The sequence below is a fragment of the Apis laboriosa genome, unplaced genomic scaffold, assembly GCF_014066325.1.
Source record: "Apis laboriosa isolate Shangri-la unplaced genomic scaffold, ASM1406632v1 scaffold25_cov139, whole genome shotgun sequence".
NCBI lineage: Eukaryota > Metazoa > Arthropoda > Insecta > Hymenoptera > Apidae > Apis > Apis laboriosa.
In genome coordinates, this window is record NW_025222552.1 from 2,642,257 (window position 1) to 2,667,744 (window position 25,488).

A 25,488-nucleotide genomic window follows, 5' to 3' on the forward strand; every position below is an offset into this window, starting at 1 on the left:
CCTCATATTGAATTGTTTTTTGCATCAATTAAATAATTATATTTTTTTCTACAAAATAAAATATAAACAATGTTTATATATAATATAATCAAAAAGAATATTTAAAAAATGAAAAAATAAATAAAAGATTAGCAATAAAATTTGTTCATTTTGTTTATACTTTGCAATGAATTAAATTTAAAAATATTTCAAACATGAATGAATTTTATTAATTTCTGACTATATTACGACATGAATTATCAGAAGGATATTTTATATGATAATATAAAATATATTAAAATAAATATATTTAAAATATAAATATATTTAAAATAAAATTTTATTATTTAAATTTTTGATTTCGAATAAATTAAAATTGAATTTACCTATATAATTTAAAAAAAGTCATTATTTATTTGTGTACTTATTGAATTTTCAAATTTGATTTTTTTAAAACAAGTTTTTAAAAGAAAAATTATTTACTTATTTCTAATAAATCTATTATTTACTTTTGCATACAGCAAAGCTTATACTATTTATCTAATAATATTCAATCAACTTTGAATTTGTATTTAAAAAGTTTTGAAACTACATTTATTTCTTTTCGAAAAGAATGTATTGAATTTTATTTCGTGTTTTCAATTTTTTTTGCATGTAAAATTAATTTATATCCAATTATTACTAATTATAGTATATTATATGATATATATACATCATGATGGAACAAAAAAATCAAAATTACATTATTATTTTTGAATAGTGAAAAAAAAATATATTTGTAATTTTGCAAATAATATGTAAAAAAATAATTTGTGTAAAATTTATTTTCAAAAGGCGGCAAAAATTTTTAATTCTTATTTTTATTATATTATTAATTATATTATAACAATTTATATTATGAATTTAATGAGTTACAATTATATTATTAATTCTTGTTCTAACCATTTAATTAAAAAAAAATCTGCAATGAATTTTCGAAAAAACAAATTCTAAAATTATGCTCTAAAATTATTATTATTATGTTCTATTTTGTACATATATTTATATAAATAAAAGTATTTAGATATAAAATAAAATATTTTCTAATAGCTTCAATTTATAATGTGAAAAATTTTTAAATTTTATAGATTTTTTTTGTTTTGACAGATCTTTGAATCTTGAAAAAAACGATCAAATTTAAATCATTCGATATATTAAATTCATGAATAAAAAGACTGATTATCGAAAAAATCGAATCGATTAGAAATTATGAAATATTAGAAACTCAAGAAACTCGGCCACGATAAGTAAGTTTTCGAGGTGTAATTAACTACCAACAAGTAGTTAGACTGATGAAATTGCGACTGCAGAACATTAGAATCAACTTACTGAAACTTCAACTTCAATCTTTATCTCATTGCTCAATGGCGAGCTCCCATTCAAATTGCTTTCGTTCAATAATCCTTTCAATCGTTCTTATAATCTCTTCTTGTCACTTAAAACGGATATTATAATGATGATCATTTAAATAACTATTTCCTTTAAAATAATTTATAGAAAATATTCGATGTTTAAAAATCAGTAATATCATTTTTTAATTATAATTTTAATTATTATTTTTTATTGAATTTAATGAGTGTTAAGATATGAAGAGTATATAATGTTGCAACTTTTAAAGAAGTATTTAGAGGATTCTTAAAATTATATATTTTTTAAAAAATATACTACATTTCAGTTTGTTGAAATTGAATATGATCTTGAAATTTAAAATAATATTTTCTAAATTAATTTCAATAACAATCAATATTTAGAAAATAGGAAATTTATAACGAACACTCGAGAATCGATTTTTCTAAAAATAACGGACTTTATGATATTTCTCCTCAATCTACAATCATCAATCTTCTCTTACGAGAAATTAGATTAAGAAGTATTATAATAATCAGAAGGATCCGCAATATTATTGATTGCTTATATTCCTTTGCAAATCATAATCCTCCGAAAAATCAGAAGAAGAATTTCAAAAGCATAAAAAAAAATCAAAACTTATTTAATCATTGAAGTGTGAAATTTCCAATCATTGAATTATTGAAATCATATATTGAATTTAATAATTGAATCATACTGAATTTTTAGAATTTTTTAAATCTCGAAAACTAAAAAATTTCGAACTAAATCATCAAAACATATCAAATTCACACTATTCATTATTAATAAATTTTGTACTTACAATAGTGAATTCATATGTTGAGTTTGTATTGAATTTATATATGTATATAAATGTATTTGAATTATAATGAATTTAATGTATTAATTATTAATGAATTAAAATGTATTTGAATTTTTAATTAATAATTATTTTATAATAAATTACTTTGCTTATTATAAAAACTAAATTCAACAAAAAAAATTAAAAGCTCAATTTTATTGAGCAATAATTTTGTCCTTTTTTAACTTTTTTATATAAACTAATAATTATATACATATTTTTAACAATATTCACTTAATACAGTATATAAATTACATTTTTTTTAATAATTTCCTTAATGGTATATATAGTTTATAGTTTTTATATTTTATTTATATATCATAGACAATTTAGATCCCGATATTTGACTCGAGAATAGCAATAATGAAATCAGAACAAGTTGACGTAAAAGTATGAAACGACTTATCGATCATCCTTTTCTTTTAAAATCGTATACAATCAATTCACAAAATCTAATGTGCATTTTAACGATAATATTATTCGAGTCACAACACGAAATGCTTTCAGACAGTGAGTAATCCAAGGGAAGGACGTAAGGCAGAGTTCCAGTTAATTGGATGGCAATTAGACAAATTATCTGACATTGTCTTAATAGATGAATTACATTGGATTGTCAGCTCTTCTAGTTTACTAAAAGTGATCCTGCCGAATCAAAATTTCTATCTTACGAATACGAATGATCGGTCTTTCCTTACAAAGAAAAAATATCTATTCTTTTTGTGTCTTATCGTTATACCTTCTTCTAGCTTGCGGTTATCCTAGATAAGGAAGAATCTTTCAAGTTTCTTCTTTTTACGAATTACGTATTTTCGACGAATTGATGTTTATATATCTTTTGTTTCTGCATTTGTAGAATTGTTCATTTCATAATAAAAATATTATATACATCATAGATCTTTTGCGAAAAGATCATTTTATTCTATTTTATTTTAAAAAATTAAACAGACAAAATTAAACAGACAACTTTTTTTATAACGATTATTATTAACTATTGAAATATATATTTATAATTTATTTTTAATATTCTATATTTATTAATTATAATTTATAATCAATATATATATAATTTATAATCTTTAATTTTTATTTACTATTCTTAATTTATATTTAATAGTTAATAATTTTGTTTCCAAATTTTTTGTATTTCAAGATAATAAATATATTTAAACTTTTTTATTTATTATTATTATATTTTATTATTATCTTTTCTTCTTGTTTTTTTCTATAATAATTAATAATTTATTTTTATATTGAAACTATATTTATGTTGAAAAGTTTCTAGAAATTGTTAAAAAATTATAACTAAAATAAATAAATTTCAATCAATATTTTTGTATATCATAATTTGTTCAATAATTTTCTTTAATTTTGAAATTCATGTAAATATTTTTATAAAATACTATAATTTAATTTTGATACAAAATATCCATATTATGTTTTAATAATTAATTTCCTGAAAAATATGTTTTATATGTCGTAGTAATCAAGTTTACAAGATCTGAATTAATTTTTACTTTATAAATTTTATAAATTAAAAGTAAATTGTAAAATCATTTAATGTATTCAATTTTCATAATAAAGTTTTGAACAAATTTATCTAAAACTTAAACCTCTAAAATAATGCAAAATTGAACATTAAAATTTTTACTTTTAGTATCTCTTACAAAATCAAATAGATCCAAATTACATTTTTCATTATAATTGTCAATAATTCATTTATAATAAAAATACTATGAATATCTTTTTACCAATAAATATTAATTGAAAATACTCAAATTTTGTTGTTATTTATTTAAAATTTTTAAAATATTATATTTATAATTCTGTTTTACAAATAAATAAATCTGTAGTTTGAGTGATATTATTCTCAAAATTGAAAAAAATTCATTATTATACGGAATAACTTTTTGTCTTTTTAGAAAAATTTTTTTATATATATATAGTATTTTATATAATTATATTTTATTATAAATTAATAATTATATATTTCAAAAATTATGAAAGATTATTATGGTATATTCTCTTTAATGATTAATTACTTGATTAATGATTATAATCATTATGATTATTTTTAATAAACCAAGCACAATAATCATAATTGTTAATTATCTATTATCTAATTGTATTGTTGAGCGTATATCTATTAAATGCCTATAATATATATATATATATATATATATATATATATATATTATAATTTATAATTTAACCGAAATTAGTAGTTATGTAAAATATTTTATTGTGAACATTTACTTTTTATTGAATCGGTAAAGAAATTTCTATTCGAAATAGAAAAAAAAGTAAACATAATTATAAAATAATGCGTTAAACTTGAAAATACCAAATTTAATTCAAACATTTTGTCAGTTTCTTTTTCTTTATTCTTTGTTATAGCGAATTCTATATGTTCTTTCCTGAAACTTAGAACTCAAGGTACTTTCTCTTGGTGCAATGTGAATATTTCACTATTGAACTACACCACTTTTCTGTTAAAAACTTGTCAATTTTGTTTCTTTCCTATTCAATGAGTACGTTCGAGAAGAACCGTTGGAATTCCAACACGCGCTTTCGTAGTGACCTAATCGCGAGTCCTGAAGCGAGAAAAGAAATGACAACAATGACACTCGTGAACTTATTTGTCCTCAACAACCGATCGCATTCTTTATTGCGTTGACCACATTGCAAATTAGACGCGATGATCAAACTCGTAAAAGATGCAAATTGTTCGCCTAATAGGCTCACGTTTTCACCGACCGATTCAATTTGTAGATTAGGCAGCCAAACTGTGCGAAAATTTTTTATAGTGATTTGATTATTTACATTTAGTACATAGTTGAGCTATTATTAACTCTCTAAATTATCGCCAAATGTCACTATATATAAATGTCTTTATAATATAATAAAAATAGTAGTAATAATATAATAGAATAAATAAAATAAAACATTAATTCATTAAATCATAAGTAATTATTATGTTTGCAAAATTATTCCTAAATTTATAATATATTATATAGATTTTGGAAAAATGTTTTATAAAATCCTTTCAAGAATATGAAAAAAAATAATTTCTATAAATAAAGAATCTTATTATATAAATATTCTTGACAGGTTGAGATAAAAAAATTTTATTTAATTATTAATTTTTAAATTGTTAAATTTGAGATAATAAATTTTCTTTATTACATAATTAAATATTATTACTAATTAACTAAATACATATATTTTTTTAATTTTAATACACTACTAAGAAGTCAATCATATCAATATTTAAATTGACTTTTATTATTTCAATAAAGAAATAAAAATGAAATATGTAAAAATTTATATATGAAACGATATAAATTTATGTTATGCTAATATATAATAATTTATTCAATCTTAATAATAATACACAACATACAATAATACAAATATTTTTATTTTGTTACTAAATATAGTAAAATATAAATAAATTTTTTGAAAAATTATTTAAAAATTTTTATGATAAAAAATTACAATAGAAAATAATGCATTTGAAAGAAACAAAAATAGTTTTTTTCTTCTTTTATAACTTAACTAATAATTTTTCTTGAATTTTTAATTTGATGAAGTTATAGAAAAGCTACTTCTTCTTTGATTTCGATGACTTTTAAGTATATTATAGAGAACAAAATTTTGAATAATTTTTTCTTTATACATTTTTCTTTATTTATATATTTTTCTTTATAACCGATTTTAGCTTTCGGGATATTTATAAAAAAATTGTTTTTTATTATATAGAATTTTATGAATATATATTTACATTCATGATAACGTAATATTCACTTATTTTTTGTTAATACAATGTATTCTAAAAATATAGAAACATTCCTTAACTGAAGATTCCTGAGATGATTTCAAGCAACATTTTCCTTTGCAAAAATTTTCGTTATGATTTTTTTAACGAGTTATTAACAAAAAAAACTAATCACGAAATGTGTAGCATAATCAAACAGCGATGTTAGCGGTTACATGCCATCGCGCTGACCGAACACGAAGTTCAAGCAACATATTTGATAGAAAATATGTTGAATATAACAAATATTTTTTTTTTTATAAAAAATTATATAGAATTATATCATGAACAATCAATAAACTATAATATTCCATATAATATATAATATATATATTATTAAATTTATTAAAACTAAGTTTATATGAATTTTTTTATATAAACAAAATCTTATTTTTGATTATTCGAACTTTAGTAAATTTCCTATTATCTGAATTACGATCAAATGTCATTTTATTTATATAAATTTTTTTATAATATAATATAATTGAAAATATACATTGTATTTATGATACAAAATAACAGAATTCATCAGATAATTATTATGCTTGCAAAATTATTTCTAAATTTATATTTGATATTATTATTGCTTTTTTTTTCATCAAATTCTTTTATATAAATGTAAATTCCTATTAATTAACAAGAAATAAATTAATGAATTAAGTGATCCTATTATATGAACAGCCTGATTATTTGAACGTACTTCATGCTCGATAAATTCATATAAATAAAATTAACATATCACAACAAATAATAATAGGTATATATAATATAATAGGTACATTCGATCAAAAAACTACTTTCTCATGAATTGCGAAAAACTTGATAACTTTACATTATATAATACTTGAATATTTCACAAATTCATCATTATTATTGTTTATTCATAGAAATCCATAAATTGCCAAAGTTTTCTATGAATAAATACTAAGATATAGTAATATTAACGTTTTTTGGATATCGTTATTGTGATGTATTTATATAAACAATTGACGTTGTAGTTACACGCTGACATTTTTTCAAAGATGTATACGTATACACAAATTCCATACAAATTCCATATAGTTATAAATTCCAAATAGTTATAAATATTTCAAAAATTAAAGTCAATTATATATACAGAAAAAAATTATTTAGAATTTTTTATAACATATTTAAGATATTAAATAGGAAATAATTTTTTTGCAATTCCAACAAATATCTTTTATATGTTATATTTATTATAAGAATTGAAACAATCTATCTTGAATTGACTTTGTTATGGCATTGACTTTGTTAAATAAAAAATGATATTTTCATCTTCCAATAATTAATATTTAAAGTTATTTTTACAGATATTTCGAATAATTTTTTAATTTAAAATTAAAATCATTATTTTCATTATTTCTTAATTAAATAAAATAATAGTTAAAAAGAATTATTTTACATAATTTAATAATAATTTAATAATTTTTAGAAAGTATTTATTTATATATAGTTTTTTAAAATGTTTTATTCAAATATATTTAGATTAATTAGGAATTTTGATAATTAAAAAAAAAAAGATGTATGTAATATTTATCTAAAAAATAAATTTTTTCATATGAATAAAGTCTAAATTATATTATTTAAAATCACATAGACATATATTTACTTTATATTTCAAAATCAATTTCAGAAATATATTATTAAAATTTATAAAAAATTTTTCTATTAATTAATATTCTTAAAATAATATTTTAATTACCATCAAATACTATATGATATTAAATAAAATTAAATTTCATACTTAATATCTCATGTTATATCTCTTATTTTATAATTACTTTAATAAAAATCAATAATAATTTAACAATAAACATAAGTCAACGATTTTCATCTGCTAATTTTTTTGATATTGCAATAATTCATAATGTTTATTCACATTCTTGATATTAAAGAAATTATAATTTTATCTTTTCACAATCATTTTAAAGTAATAAATAATATTCAGTACAATTAATTTGTAATAATAACACTTCGAACTTAGGAAAGAGATTGTAAGATGATCACATTAGAAATTTAATATGAGAGATGATAAAAAATAGCGAAACGTATCAAATGGATATTATCTCGAAGAATTTTCATATTATTGAGTAGAGGAGATAAGCTTGATCATCTTACTCTTCGCAAAGAAAAGTTTCCTCAGTTGACAAAATAAAATTCATAATTGCCTTAATTTTACTATCTACATATTATTGTTGTTACAATAATTGTAATTCAACGAAGCAAAATTTTTCAGAAAACATCATTGATCTTATCGTTTTTTCAATTTGACTTCTACTTTTATCTTTTGTCTAATTCGCGCTATAAAAAATAAAAATAATTTTAATTTATCTATTACGATTTTAGATAATGTTTTATCGCTTAGATAATGTTTATAATGTTTAATTATATATTTTATTAATATGTGTCAGATTGATTGTTTTTTTTAATTTAAAAGTTATAGATTATTGATCAATTCTTAAGTTTAAGTAAAACGATTGTTAATCAGTTCATTATCTATTAACAATTATCTAATGATTTTGAACTAAATGAACCAAAACAAAATATATTTTAATATATTATAATATATTCTAATATTTAAAAAAAAAACATTAATAATGAAATTTTATCTTATAATTATTCTTTTCCTATATGTATATTACGTATATTTTATAATACCATAGAATTCATTTATATTTAAATTTTTAGTATAACTTTTATAATTTTTACATTAAAAGTAATTTTAACGATTTGTGGATATTATTATATAGTTTAATATAATAGTAATATTATAGCATAGATATTATAATATCTATATATTCTTATATATTATATATATAATATTATATAATTTAATTTCTATAGCTTTTATAAATGTAACTGAGATATAATAATTATGATAAATAAATATTTTTTTTTAAATACAATTCATATTAATTTTTTACTTTTACTTAATTTTATTAAATAATACATTTATATTAAAAAATTATTATATATTCATGTACATAATATATGGATCAAATTCTTTAAACATACATCAAAATTTAATGAAATTTGAGACATTATATTATTTTCCTAACTTAATTTGTTATAAAAGAAAAATCTAAAAATTTACCCTAATATTTTTTTTCATTGATTTTTTTTTATTTTTCTACATTTTAAATTTTCATAAAGTTGTAAATATAATATTAGATATGATAAATTAATTTTGACTAAATCATGGAAATACTTTTTTTTTATTTTCAAATATATTTTATATAATATATTATATAATTTTAATTTTATGTAATTATTTAATTTTATGTAAAATAACTTCTTTGAACAGATTTTACATTATTGGAAAGATTAAACATTGAAATAATTCTACTGATTATCCATATCTTTTGTTAATTTTACGTTTGCGCTTTGGAAGTGATTGCTTGCAATAAGAACTCACTTGCTAAATAGATTATAATTTCTTTTAACATCATTAGATTCGATTGTTTAGATAACATGAATGAAAATAGAATGCAATTTAAAATTTTCAAATACACAAAGTATAAGTAATATATCGAATAGATATAGTACACTAGATATATTACTTCATTTATCAATAATAACTATCTTTCAATTATTTATAGTATAATATTGTATATATAATATTGTATAATGTAATATTACATTTTTAATATTATAATATTATATTATATTTAATTTTTTATATATATATATATATCATATTATATTTTATATAATTTTTTCATTTTTAATTTATAATATTATATAATGTAATATTATATTTTATAATATTACATAATTAATATAATTATAATAAAAATAAAATTATGTACTTGAAAACATTTTTAAATTATAATTTTTAAAATTTTTTAAATTATAATTACAAACAATATAATTTCAATGAATTGCTTGAATCGAAAAATAGATAGATAATTTAGATAAATTATGATCTGGAAATAAAATATTAAATTTTTAAAATTTTTAATAGAAAATCCATTCTTTTTTTTTTATAATATATTCATATTTTTATTTATTTTATTAATTTTATTTTTACAAATATATATTTTTCTTTATGTCATGTCATGCTTCTTATTTTTCTAAGTTTATTTTTCTAAGTTTATTTTTCTAACTATTTTTCAAATTTTCAATTTTTAATAAAAAAACGAGATTATGAAATTAAATACTTTTAAATAAAAAAATTTTTTTCAATTCAATACAACAATTTCTTTTTTCTTTTCTTTCTTTTTTTTTCAAATTCTTTTCTTTAAATTTATTTTATTAATTTTGTCATTTTATTGATATGAATAATAATGAGTACTACGTCAGAAATTTATATGCTTGAATTTCAGATGGCTTCACCTATTATTTAACTTGGGAGTACAAGTGGTTGTGGGACTTCCCCTGGAAATGGTTCATGGAAGTCTGAGGATCGCGGCCGTTTACATGGCTGGAGTTCTTGCCGGTAAGTAATTACTTATTACAAATCTCTACATTTTATTTACAAAGCTAATATAATTTCCCGTTTTAATCACAGTGTCTTCAAATTATATATGATGATATATATATGATATAGATTAAAAATATTTATAAATATAATAACTGATTATTCAATATGTTAACCAGATTTCATTGTTCACAAATCATTTCTTATTTAATTTATTTACAATTTTCAAATTTGTGATTATTAATAAAATATAATAAAAAAAAGTAAGGAGAGTAATATATAGTTTAATTTAATGCTCACACTAAATCGTTATCATTATCAACTATCTCGCGAAGATGATGAATTTAAAAGGAAAAGAAATTTTTTCATATTATCATATTTAAAAAATATGACTACATCTAATTCTATTTGATTACTACAAATATTGTTTCAATGTTATTATTCAATTCAACTTTCAAATATTAAAAGACGTAGAAAAAATTATAAATGATTTATTATATCGTCATCTTTTTTTTTGATATGAAATAAAACGAAACAAAAAAAAAATCTGAAAGAAATAAAATTTTTAAAAAATAACGATTTCAAAGAATAAAAGTTATATGATTTATTTTTAAATGAATAATATATAAATTTATAACATAAATTTTATTTTAAAAAAGTAGTTATTTTAAAAAATTAATTTATAAATTTAAAATAAAACTTAATAGATGGCATTATTAAATTCAAATTTCATTAATTCATATAGAAATATATATTTATATACACAGTATATATATATATAGATAGATAGAAAGAAATGACATACAAGAGTGTAATTCATTGTAATAAAATGCAATTATAGCTCGTACTGTTAAATGCATTTAACAGTAATTCGCGATACGAGACTCAATAATTGCATACATAATTATACGCTGGCATGTAATATATAAATGTAATGTTACCAATATTCACAATAATATTCCTGAATTTAAATCATTTGACGATTCTCACCCGCATAAATACTCGGCAGCTGCAACTGCCATCCAGTGACTCTATTTCTTCTCCGTAATAATTTGTCCCTTACCATTTACCATGTTTCAGGATTTTCCAGTGACATGTTTTTACTTTTCCTTATCCTTATTTCTATTTCCTCTTCTTCCATCTCTTCTTACATGTTTCCTTTTGCACTATATTATCTTGCTGTAAAGTAAAAGAATATTGGCGGGATTTTGTAACATTTCATAATATGCTTATATCAGATGATCAAAAAAGTTCTGATGTTCTGATGTTTTTTTTATAATATGAAAATATATAATAAAATGATTAATCATTTACAAAATGTGATTAATGTCCTTCTATAAACAGATTATAAACGATTGTAGACATTTAAAAAATTAAAAGTAAAATTAAAAATATACATTTTTGCACATACTTATTCAATTATAATGAATTTATAAAATATTTTTGAAAAAAGTTGTAATAAAATTTATAAAGAAAAATTTGAAACATCTATATTTTTTTTATTCTTTTAATCTTCTTTTTTTAGATTATATATATATATATATAATACATATGAAATATGTAATTTTTGTTAAAATTTAACAATCATCTCAAAAACACGACAAATAAAAAATATCTACAAAGAAAATTAATGAAAAGTTTTTTTATTTCTTGTACTCATTATATATATTTCTAAAATTGGTATATTAAGTATATAATTTTGTAAAAATATAATTTTTATTCAAATTGTTTTTTACAATTTATTTTCATGTTTTGAATATATTCACATTCACTTAATTCATTTAAATATAATATGTATCATATATAACGATTATTAGTCTCAATAAATAGTAAGTAATTAACAAAAAAAATTATAGAAATAAAAATTCTCTCCAAAAAGAGAATAGAAATATTTAATGTTACAAAATATCGAATAGATCAAAATTTTTAATAAGATTCTATTGTATTTAGCTATAATTTTCTTTTCTATTAAGAAAAAATATTGTGTAAAAATAATTAATTTAATAAATAATAATTTTTTATACATTTCATATATTTTCCTTTTTTCAAAAAATAAAAAATAAAACTTTCTTTATTGTTTAATGATATTAAATCTTTTGTTATTTTATTATAAGTATAAAATAATTATTCTTTTCCTTTTTTTAATGTATTATATTAAATAATATATTAAATCAATAGTTAATTTCAACTTTTAATAAAACATAATATTATATATATATATATATAGTATTAACAGTTAAAATTGTACGAACTTACATATATTAATATTTATTTATATATTATAATTAATTTATTTTTATATTAAATAGATAAATTAAAAATCACAAAATAATTACTTGTCATAATTTAAACTTTTATTTATTGATTTATATTTTCAAAAAATAAAAAATAACTTTCTTTATTGTTTAATCATAATCATAAATGATATTAAATCATTAACATATTAAATCATGATATTAATTTTGATTAAAAATAATATTTTTGTCTATGATAATATTATTCATTATTGTCAATGTTCTTTCAATTTACATATCATCGTTTGCTGTTTCCCATTATTTTTTTAATAATGGGCTTTTTTCCCATTATTTTGCGTTCATTCTTCATGCAAATAAATCATGGAACTTTAGATAGAAAAGACAGAAAAAGATAGAATTACGCATTCGTGTATCCATAAAAACACATTAATATACAGAGCAAAGAGGAGAATCGGATTGTACATTCATGTAAACTTAATTGTCGTTTGCATAAATTCGATTAGACTCAAATCCTGGGTTATTAACAGTCATGAAAGTAAAACGTTACAAAATAAGACGCATGAATAATAAACGAAAAGAAATTTTGGATATACCGGACACTGTAAATGCGGAAAATTGTAATATTGCGACCAGCGAAATCAAAACTATGGTTAAAAATCATAAAAGAAAAATGAATAGAAAGAATAGAGAAAGAACAAGGAGGAGGATTTTTTTAAGAAAAAATAAAAAAATAATTGAATGAAAGATTGTGCAAGAAATATTAGACTGCATTATTGCTAATCAATAGAATACAAATGATAATGCATTTATGGAAAATTATATTTTTTTTGTTAATTTTTTTACAAATTTTTATTATATATTTTGCATTTTTATTTTGCATGAAATTTTTATAAAAATTTCTAGTTATTAAATTTCTAAATTGATTTCAAAGTTAAAAGAACTATAATATAAAATTACTGAAAATATATTTTTTCCATATTATTATTTTATGATGATACGAATAAATTATTATTGTAATTTATTTTCATTATCATTAAGAGAATTAATCTGAAGATGTTATCATTTTCATGCAATTCTATTATATAGTAATAAAGTTGACTATAATTGAAATTGATATAGTTGAAAATTTCGTCTGATGTCTCATGATATGCATCAACAATGTTCACATCCCAAAAGTGTCTGTAATAAACATAGAATAAAATTCGTTTTAAAGTTCTGTGCGAGTTCTTATCGATTTTCTCCTAAAGTTACTATTTTTCGTGAAAATCGAACATGGCGATAACTTGTCTGGGGATACCATGACAAAATATTACTTCGTATATATTGCGGTCGTGTCCGTGTAATGCGATTATAACTAAATAATGGTATTTATATATTTCTTTCGTTACTTTTTTTGATAATTATGCATTATTTTTTATTTTTATTACTATTATTTTTGTGTTTTTAATTTTTATTTTTCTCTTATTTTATTTTTATTGATTCAGCGATTCTCAAATTTGTTCTATTTGTATTAATTAATTAATTAATAATTAATTAATTAATAATTTGTTTTGTTATTGAATTAAATAAAAAAATTTATAATGTAATATAATGTAAATATTAAATGTTTTGTACATATTAGTATTAATAAATTCATCTAATAATAATGAAATAAATTATAATCATAATTGTAATGAATAAAATTATATTTTATAATTTTTTAATTTTGTTATATATAAATTAATATCTATCAAATGCACATGCATTTGATTTTTTATTGATTTATAAACAAATTATATAATTATATCAGATTTATAACAGTTTAATAATTTTATGATTATCTTATAATTTGTATTGCATGTGTCAAAATTTAATTCATTATATTCAATAAGATGAACATCCTAAATAAAAATATGTATATTCTTTTTATTTTTAAATAAAAATATTATTTTTAAATAAAAAAAACATTTTATTATAATCTTATAAGATATAGTAACAAAATTATTTATAAAAAAAATTTAATTTTATATAAATTTTATATAAATATAATTTTTATGAATCGAAATTTATCTTTAATATGAAGATGGAAAATTAATTTGTAATTTTATTCACCATTTTATCTAATCATTGAGTAAAATAATGATCATATTGGAATAAGATTATATTAATTTAACGAATATAATTTTAACATATGAATAGCTCAATTCTTTCATATTTAATGCGAGATTCATATCATTTTAAATATTTAAGATATGGTATTCAATCTTCTAAAGAAGAATTTACGTATCTATGAATTTATCAATTCTGAACATATAATATCAACAATTTCTTTGTCTTTTATCGTATATTACAGATAATAAAGTATCCTGCGATGGACTTGTCTGTTTTATTTTTTAATATAATTTCATGGCATGATAATAGAAAACTTTAAAATACATTAAAATTAATATAAAAACTTTAAAATATATTAATTTTAAAAATTTTATAAAATAAATAAATTATAATTATGGAAAAAATAATAGATCACCATCTTATCATTGTAAATAAATAATTAACAGAATAATAATGAAAAATTTTTTTTTCCTAATCTTTATTTAATCTTCTATTTATTAATTTATAATATTAAAATATCATGTGAATTCGTAATTTTATTTTAATTTCTTATTCTATATAATATTAATTTTAATATTATTCACATATATTACTGAAAAATAAGTTATTAGTAAAAAAATAAAAAATATTTGCCATTTTATCAAATCAAATATTATTTTATGGCTATCTTCCCGATATTATTTTCTTGCATATAATCTTGTTCAATTATTTGCTAAATATCTAATTATTGTAAATAAAAAAATATTAAATATATATATATCAAGTATAATATTTAAAATTGATAATCTTAAATATACTCTTCAATCTGATAGTAATATATTGATTTTATTTTATTTTATTGTTAATACAATATTTTTACAATATATAATTTTATTTATTGTTAATACAATTGGATTTCTATAATTCTATAATTTTTATAATTCGAAAATTCTCTAAAAATATAATTTTTTCATTCTTCTTTACTCTGCCGAAAACTTTTATATACATACATATGCAAAAATCGAAATATCGAATAAACTCAAATTACTTTATTACATATTCAAAATAATTTATTTTATGTATATATTTAAAATATTTATGAATCAAAATTTATCTTATAATTTATATATATTTTCACAATTCATTACTATCTTTTTTTTAAAAAAACAAAAATTTAAGAAATATAATTTTCGAATTTTTTTTATCTTTGAATTTTTAAAATTGAAAAAAATTAATTTTTACAAATTCAAATTCAAAGGAAGTTTTTTTTTTTAATCTTACTCAAAAACTTTAGTGAAATTGGATCGTAATACTCAAAAATATTGAATTTTGAAATTTGAGTTATTCGATATTCAATTATATGAATAGTGATTTCTAATTGAATCAATCAATATTCAAATCTATTTATATCTATCACGTTCATTTTAATTAATTTTTTTATATATTTTTATTCATCTTCTTGTCTATGTGTGACATTCACATTCTTTTATAACAATTATTATTTCCAAAATACATAGAAAATTAATAAAAAAAAAAAAAGATGGACTTTCTAGAAAAATAGAACATATTAGTACGAGTTGGAAAAATAATTTTCAAATAAATGAATTTAATTTCTGAATAATTTCATTCATTCCAGCTCATTTTTGACTCTTTGTACAGGGTTTCGTGTCGCAGAATCATCGGCGCCATGTCGATTGCGTGACATGGACAATTATACAACGATATCTGCATGTCGCTACGTAATGTTCCCATATACGTGATGCATTTTGTATGCGCAACGGAAGACGACGGTATCCCCGATGCTAGAAGTCTATCTAGCCTTCCCTTCTTCGAAACCCTTCAGCGCCGTTATTTGTCTTCGAGCCTCTCTTTTTGCTTTGTTCCGTTAAAATTTACTCAAGTAGTAATTTTTTTATATGCATTTTTTTCTTTTGTTTTTATCGCTTTAAAATTCTTCTTTCGAATTACATTTGTAGAATTGATAATCCTTTGTTTCAATAATTTAATTAAGTAGTATTAAAGTAAGAAATATTTCATTTAAAATTTCATATAATAGATAATAAAAAATAAAAAATAATAAAAAAATAAAAGATTCAAAGTTTTATAAAATAATAAAGTGCGATGTATTCAATTATAAGAACTTTCAATTATAAGAACTTGTGAACTTTTCCAGTTTCACATTGAAAATTATGACATCAAATTCTGAAAGATATTATTTTAAGACAAAAGATTTTTTAGTCTATGTGTTTTTATAGTTTATTTGACTATACATTCATATAAACTAACTATTATTATTAATTGATAAATGTGATAATCAATAATATAACTATTTTTATTTAAATAAGTATAAATATGATTACAAGATTTTAGAAATAAAAATTTCATCTTTTTTACACATAATTTAATAATTTTTAGTTTTTTAATTTCTAATATACTTTCTGTAAATAAATTTTTTGAATAATTATATTTTTTTTTTTTCATTTCATTGCACATAAAAGTAAAATTTTGTGTTTTTCGATACTTATTAAAGTTTTTTTTTCTCATATTTCTAAATATAATCGAAAATATATGTTTGAATTTATTTCTAAAAAAATGAAAAAAATATATTTATAAAAATTCATAAAATAAAATCAAAAAGAAAGAAATTTCCTTACTAACAATATATATATATATAATACAATATATTTATATCATATTATATAGTATTTTGAAAATATCTATACTTTGTATTGATATTTATATATGTTCCAACTCAAAACAGTAACAAAACAATTTTTAAATTTGGTATTCAAATTTGATCTATACATCTCAAGGTAATAATATCGACTTTTAAAAGAAAAAAATAATAATAATATTAAATAGAAAAAAATCGAAAGAAATAAAAATATATTAATAATTCTTAATTATATTAATTATATTAATAATTCTTTCTATCTAAACTGGAATTAATTTGAATATAATCTATATATAATTCAAAAATTTTATAAATTTATGAATTGAAATTATTAATTAATATTTCATTAAATAAATTAAAAAAGAAGTTTAAATTCATTTTTTAACATCTTTAATGAAATATATTCAATCTGGTTGTATAATAAAAGTAAAAGTAGTTCCATTATTTATCTCGGTTCAACTATCTGTGATTCGACATAAAATGATGTTTTGATTATTAATATTATTTGCTTAATATGAGAAAAATAGAATTATAAATTTGAAATGTAATATTTAAATTAATAATTAATATAAATAAATTAATAAATTGTGTTTTATTATTATTATTTTTGATAAAATGTATTGTAATAAAATAATGATTGTGCCTTATACCAAAGTTTTATTTTATTTTAAGTTTTATTATACTTCAATTTTAAAATTTTATTTATATTTTTATTTTTATATATTTTGATAATAGAACAATTTAGTAACAATGTAATTTTAATTATGGGATGTATTTTATGAATTAAAAATAAACAATAATATTTCAATGTATATCAATGATTTCATATTTCAATGATAATCAAAATATTAATTATTAAATAGCTTAAATTTTTTATATTATTCTATTTAATTATAATTTCTAATTAAATATATAAAAACTTTAATAATAATAAATATATTCAGAAATTTTTGAGAAGATTTAAAAAATTATTAATATTTGATATTTGATAATTTAAAAATAATATGTTTGAATAATTTTTATTATTTTTTTATTATTTATATACAAAGTAGCGAATGAAGAATAAACAAAAAAATTATAAGTTTTTGGTTTATAATGAAAAATCGATTTTTATTTTTCCATCTTTTTTTTTCATTTTCCCATTGTTGTTCCTTTTTTCTCAACGAATCGTTATGCTCCATTTCGACTCTTGTATTTTTCCTTTTTGTTTTTGTCGTTTTTTTATATCGGATTTTTAACTATTTGTTTAACCTGTGTTATTTTATTTCTATTTCTCTCTCTATTTTTTTTTTTTCAATTGTGTACACTATTGTCCTTTATTCTGCTCAGTGTTTCCAATGATTTGATCAATTTTTTTTATTCCTGTCATCCTTACCAATTCGTATTAATTTTATCGAGTTTTTTTAATCTGTTCCCAGTTACATCGTTTCCACTTTCTTTATCATATTCGTTTTTTCGGTTTTCTATGATGTAATACGTGTTCATGAATTGCAAATATTCCTGTTAATATTTTAAAGTAAGAATCGTTGAAATGTTACTTTTTTTCATTTATGCATACATAACTTTTAATATACATAACATTCTTATAATATTACCATATGAATAAATATGGAATATAATTTTAATATTTATTCGAAAATTTTTAAAAAAAAAATCTTTTAGGAGATATATGTTAATATAATAAATTTTAATAAATATTGCAATTTATTTAAATTTGTAAATTAATTGTATTATTTAATAATTTTACAGACAAACTTATTTGTTAGTTAATTCTATTTTTTTTTAAATTTGATATTTGGTATTTGATAATTTATTAATTATGAAATCAATTATGTATTTATTTAAATGATATTTTTATGATATTATTGAAATGTGTATGATATTATTTATATCTCTACTTATTTTCATGATATTTTTATATTTTATATTTGATATTCCTTTAATTATAAAAATACAAAAATACAATTCATATGTAAAATAGATATTTAGATATTGTAGATAGTTCTATTGTAAATATATTCATAATCAAAATTGAGTATTAATCTGTTGAAAAAAAATAATAGTTAAAAATTTCGAATATAATAATATAGTTTTAAGACTATAGTTTTAAGTAATTATTTAAAATATTATTTTAAATATATTATTTAAAATGCGTAATTATTATTATATAGTTGTATATAGTATATATATAGTATAGTTATATAGTTGTATATAGTATATATTATATAGTTGATCCGTTATTTATATAACCTTGGTTGTTTGGCACTACAATTATTATTTTCGATATTTATAGATATTATTTTAGATTATTATATTAGATTATTCGATATTAGATTATTCGATATTTTAAATAATAAATTATTGAAATAATTTATTAAAGTAATTTTATTCTTAACTTTAATTTATTAAATTATTAAATTTTATTTATAAATTTTATCTATATTATTAATATAGTATATTTTTGGAAATATCAATTCTAAATTTACTTGATTCAGAGTTAACGCAAAAATTGATATAAAAATTGATATAAAAATCTCCGTAAAAAAAAATAAAATTGCTTAAAATTGATCTAACAAAAAATTAAATTGTTTAATAAATAAATGTCAATCAATATTTTTATATATGAATATATAATAATATATACATAATAATAATAATATATACAACATATAATAATATATATAATAATATATACATTGAATACCTTTAGCCAAAGGTATTTTTCATCATGCATTGTGTGATGAAAAAGATTTTTTTTCTCATTTTCTAATAACAATCTTCTTTTTATAAAAATTGTATTCTACTATTTATTTAATTTTTTATTATAAATCACAATCGGAATAATTTATTTGTCGGAATAATGACAAATAAAATGATATTATTAAATTATACAAAATGATATTATTAAATGATATTATTAAATGATATTATTTATGGAGTAATCTAATTTTTTTTTATTTTTTCATTAGAATTTTTTCAAATTCATTTAAAATTTAAAAAAAATGATAACTATGTAAATAATTTTGTCATAAAAGTATTTTTTATGTAATTTTATATACAATTTAGTATTTAAAATGTATGTATGATATAGAATTTCGGCATAAGTATTATTTTATAAAAAGATTCATGTATCATTTATTTTATTTGCGAGAAACACGTTTCGTACGTAATAAATTTGGAATTGGAACAGTTCCTATATATAGTAATTTGCGAATCTGTATACTATTTTCTACCAGGAGAACGTGATCATTAATTTTCTATCATATTTTAGATATTTATTCATCAGAAAACATAAAATTGAAAATTCCAAGAATATAAGTTGTGCACGCGAAACTAGAGAAAAAAGTTCAACTTTTGATACGATTTTATTTTCTTTCTTTCTGTTGTTTTTTATCTTCTATTCCGCATTCTTCTTGCTTTTTATATATGTTTATTTAAAGAAAGAGAAAAGATCGTTATTACTCACACTTCTATTTATATTAGTATTATTTTCTTTCTTATTATCCTTATGTTTGATATTCATTGCAGAATAAAATGAAAAACTTCTTAATTTTTTAAAAAAAATAAAATATTTTATAAGTCTTTAAATAAATTAAGTAAATATACTACTACAATATATACTACAATATATACTATATATTGTTATTATTATATAGCGTAAAATTAGTAATAAAAAAAAATATATAATAAAATAGAAACAATATTGAATTCTTAAATGATTGACAGAATGAATCATTTACAATAAAAAAAAGTATACATATATTTTAAAATGGATTAAATTTTTTAAAATTAGACCAAACATATTTTTCTAAAATATTGGAAGGACTAATTTATATAATTTATTAGACAATATTAATAATTTATTAGACAATAAAAAAAATTTTTTAAATTGTTATTTGTCAGAATAAAAAAAAAATAGTTGTTAAAATGGTTTAATTTCTTTTATTTTAACCTATAATGAAAATTTATAAGATGAATTTTGTTAATATCCAAGTTATATACATTCAAAATTTTCACAAAATTTCATTAGAATCAATTAACATTTCTATGAGCTATAAATCAAAAATATTCACAATTCATAGTTTTTTATTTATTAATTTTTTATTAATTTTCGATCTGTAATTATCATAAATTTAAAATTTTTCATATTTTTCAATGTCTATAGCTTTATATCAGTCGATTTCGATGAAATTTTATGTATATATATATATATATACAATTTATTGTTAGCGAGATATACTTATATATAGACAAAAGCATGTTTTTATTATAAATTTAGATAAAAGAGTTAAAAATCGTAATCTTTATTTTTTTTTATAATTCTAATCAATAGAAATTTGTAAAATTTTTTTTTTATATTATATAGTAAACTAATTTTTCATTTATTTGATTTAATATTTGAAAAAATTTTAATTATTCAGTTCAATTTTAAAAAAAATTATTCCGTTTAGAAAGTATATGAATATTTTTACTTTCCTTCATTGTACGAACTATGTTATTATATATTTCAGAAATAATTTAATAAAATCGTTTAAATACTAAGATATTGTTAACAAAAATTATATTAAAATATAATGTTTAAAAAAAGAAAAAAATTAAAAGAAAATAATTCATTATTCTTTAAGACTTAGAGTTGATTTCTTTAATAAATAATACATAATTATTTCAATATTTATTAGACTATTAATTTTCAAAACAAACTTGTAAAAATAAAACTAAACATTTTTTACATTATTGTTAAAATCGAAAATGATGAACGACTTTGAATATTGTACAAATGGGGTGCCTAAACTGATGTTACTGCTGAAAAATCACCTACTACCGTAGAACTGTATATTCGTTTATATTATGAGCTCTGAGTGAATGAATGGTACTTTGCGACTGTAATGATTCTAATTCTAATTGTATTTTGATATATTATCATCTATCTGCTTTTAGTTTCTATTTCTATATCAACTCTATTGTAAGACTGTCGTAAGTCTTAGTTTTTCCTCCAATTCTTGCCTTTCGGAAAATGCACTCAGAAAGGGAGGGATGTTAAGGGAAAGTTGGAGGAACTAATCGTGCTAGAAGGTAGCCTCGAAGGATGGACCCTCGCGGGGTTGTGTCACAGCGCGTGAGGATCAGAACCTTCGCTTCTACGGTGGTTCATCGCATAGTGTGCAAATGTGGCTGAAGTGACCATTACTAATGATACCTTTGTTTAAATTAGAGATCTGGAAAACGTTAGGAAAACTATGCCCGCTCATAAATTATTATCAGATCATTGATGGTACTCGAACTGTTGAAAATAAAGGCCAAGTTATCCGACTATTTCACAAGCCTTGTCCTTAATAATTATTATATTAATAATTATAATAAAATTAGCAAAAGAGAACTGTATTATATTAACTATAAAATAATTTTAAATATTAGAACACGATAGAAATATTATATTATTGAAATTTTATAAATCATAAATTTAAGATTTTTTTACAATTTTACAAAAGTTTTTATTCTAATAAACTCTTTTGTATAAAATTAATAAATTTAATAATAAATATTATAATTAGTATATAAATTATTATAAATAAGTAAAATATTATAAATTATAATAAATAGTTGTAATTGTTATATATAATAAAGTTGTAATTATTAGAAATAAATACAATATATTTTATTTTATTTTCAAGATCAATTTACTCATGAAAAGATTAATTTAATTTTTATCGTAGTTATAATCATTTTTATCGTAGCTATAATCATTAATAGTTTAAAAAAATTAAATATGTATTAGATATATAAAATTAAAAAATATAATAATATATAATAAATATATATAAAATATATAATAATTTATATTAATATTAATGTTTACATTCAGTATTTTAGTATATTTATTTTCAAAGAAAATTTGTAATTCAAAAATTATAAATATCTCATTATAACATCAATTATTCATTATTAAGAAAATTATAAGAATTTTTAAATTTAAGAAAACTAAAGATTGATAATAAACAAAAAATAAAATCAAGAATTAAAGAATAAAGAATGAAGAAATAACGAAAATATAAAATTAATAATAAATGAAATATAATGATAGTTTAGAACTTGTTTTCATAGAAAATTTATCGAAGAGCAAAATAAAAGAAAAATATTAAAACCAAAGCACTTCTTTTGAAAAAAAAGACATAGTCAATAATACATCTGATATAATATTCGATTATTGCAGCAATAAAATGCAATATAATAAAAAAAGAGAACAAAGCACTAAAAAGTTTATTAAAAAATACAAAAAGAAATAGAATATGAGAATGGCAATACTGATAAAATAATCCAAAAGACGGAGCAAAAGTTTTATATGAAAGGAATGAGAATTAAGCGAAAAAATGGAACAATAAAAAGTCAAAAAAAAAAAAAATGGGAGAGAGAGAGAGAGATAAAGAAAGAAATAGAGAAGAAAGGAAATATAAAAGATGAACAATATTCAGAGTGTGTTATTTCGATAACGACAAACACCATCGAAAATTGACTTCATATTCAACCTTTATTTATTCCACTCCTTTTTAATATCACTTTCATAATCCTGGTTGCATTTGGCTTATACCGATACAATATAGTTTAGAATTTTGACATTTGGCATAATGAAAATAAACATATAGTGTTACTATATTGATAATGAGAAAATAAAAATGTATATATCGTGTTATTATTTTACCTGTTTTTCATTTTGGAGAATGATAAATTTGTATTATTTTTATTATATTTCTATAATATCGAAATTTTTTAAAAATTAGATTATTATTTTTCTTATTTAAACATATTTTTAATATTTCAATATTTCGATATTTTTTATTTTACCTACCTATAAATTATATCATTTTTTTAGTTTTCCTTTTTCATTAATACTGTTATAATTTTCATTAAAAAATTTTTTGTATATTTGTTGATATAATTAATTTTGTATATAATTAATTTCATTTTTTAATGTTTTTTAATATTTTTAAATATTTAATATAATAATAGCTTATTATAGTATTTATATATAAAGAAACATTAAATGTTGTATTAATTTATATGTTATATTGTTTACATATAATAAATATAATAAATACACAATATATGTATACATAATAAATATGTGGTATATAAAATTGAAATCAATTCTATTATTTTGTTTCATTATCTTTTGTAAAAATAATTTATTTATAAAACTTATTATATTTTTATAAAAAATTTCAAATTCATATTATTTTTATTTATATTCTCTTCAAGGAACTTTTTTTGTTTCTAAATCTTAACAAAATTGAAAGATTTTATTTTAATAATTTAACATAGATATTGTATTCTCAGAATTGTAGTAATAGTTTCTAATCAATAGTAATCTAATATAATAACAAAAAATAAGTTTGTTTTTTTGTGACTATTATTAAAAAATTTTATGTAATTATTAATCCTTTTATATGATATAAGTTTATAATTAAATATAAATATATTTCTAAGTCTACCAAAAAAATAATTCTTTTATTCTCAAATACATATTAGTTCTAAAAATGCATTATGATTAATATGATAATTTAATGATTAAAATTTAAAATACTATTTTTTTTAGTCATTTAAACATCAATCTTCTAAATGATAAAAAAATATTTAAAAAATTCTAACAAATTCAACAAATTTTATTTCATTATTTCATTTTTATTTTCATTATAATAATAATTTTTTTTCATTTTCAATGTATGAAAAAAATTGAATCTTGTATTTAAATTCTGATAGTCTTTTGTTTTTTATATCGCAATTAATATAATTTAATAATAATTTTATATTTCTCAAAATGCATATTATCATATAACAAACAAAAATATTATTCACTTTAATAAATTTATTGTTACTGTGATATTTTTTAATATTTATATTAGCAAAATATAAATTATTTTTTTGCAAAAATGTATATTTCATATTCTAATTAAAAAAATATCAATCTTTATTAAATAAAAAAAATTATTTATCACATAATAATCTTTAAAA

The 25,488-nt window shown here is 18.2% G+C and overlaps 1 protein-coding gene across 1 annotated transcript in view; it reads left to right on the forward strand.

Annotated features, from left to right (window-relative positions):
- LOC122713582 (protein rhomboid) overlaps nucleotides 1-25,488 on the forward strand; it is an 877,166-nt gene that overhangs the window by 839,633 nt on the left and 12,045 nt on the right. The window contains exon 9 of the mRNA XM_043934168.1: nucleotides 10,388-10,500. Within this exon, the coding sequence (XP_043790103.1) occupies nucleotides 10,388-10,500 (113 nt within the window). The remainder of the gene's footprint in view (nucleotides 1-10,387; nucleotides 10,501-25,488) is intronic.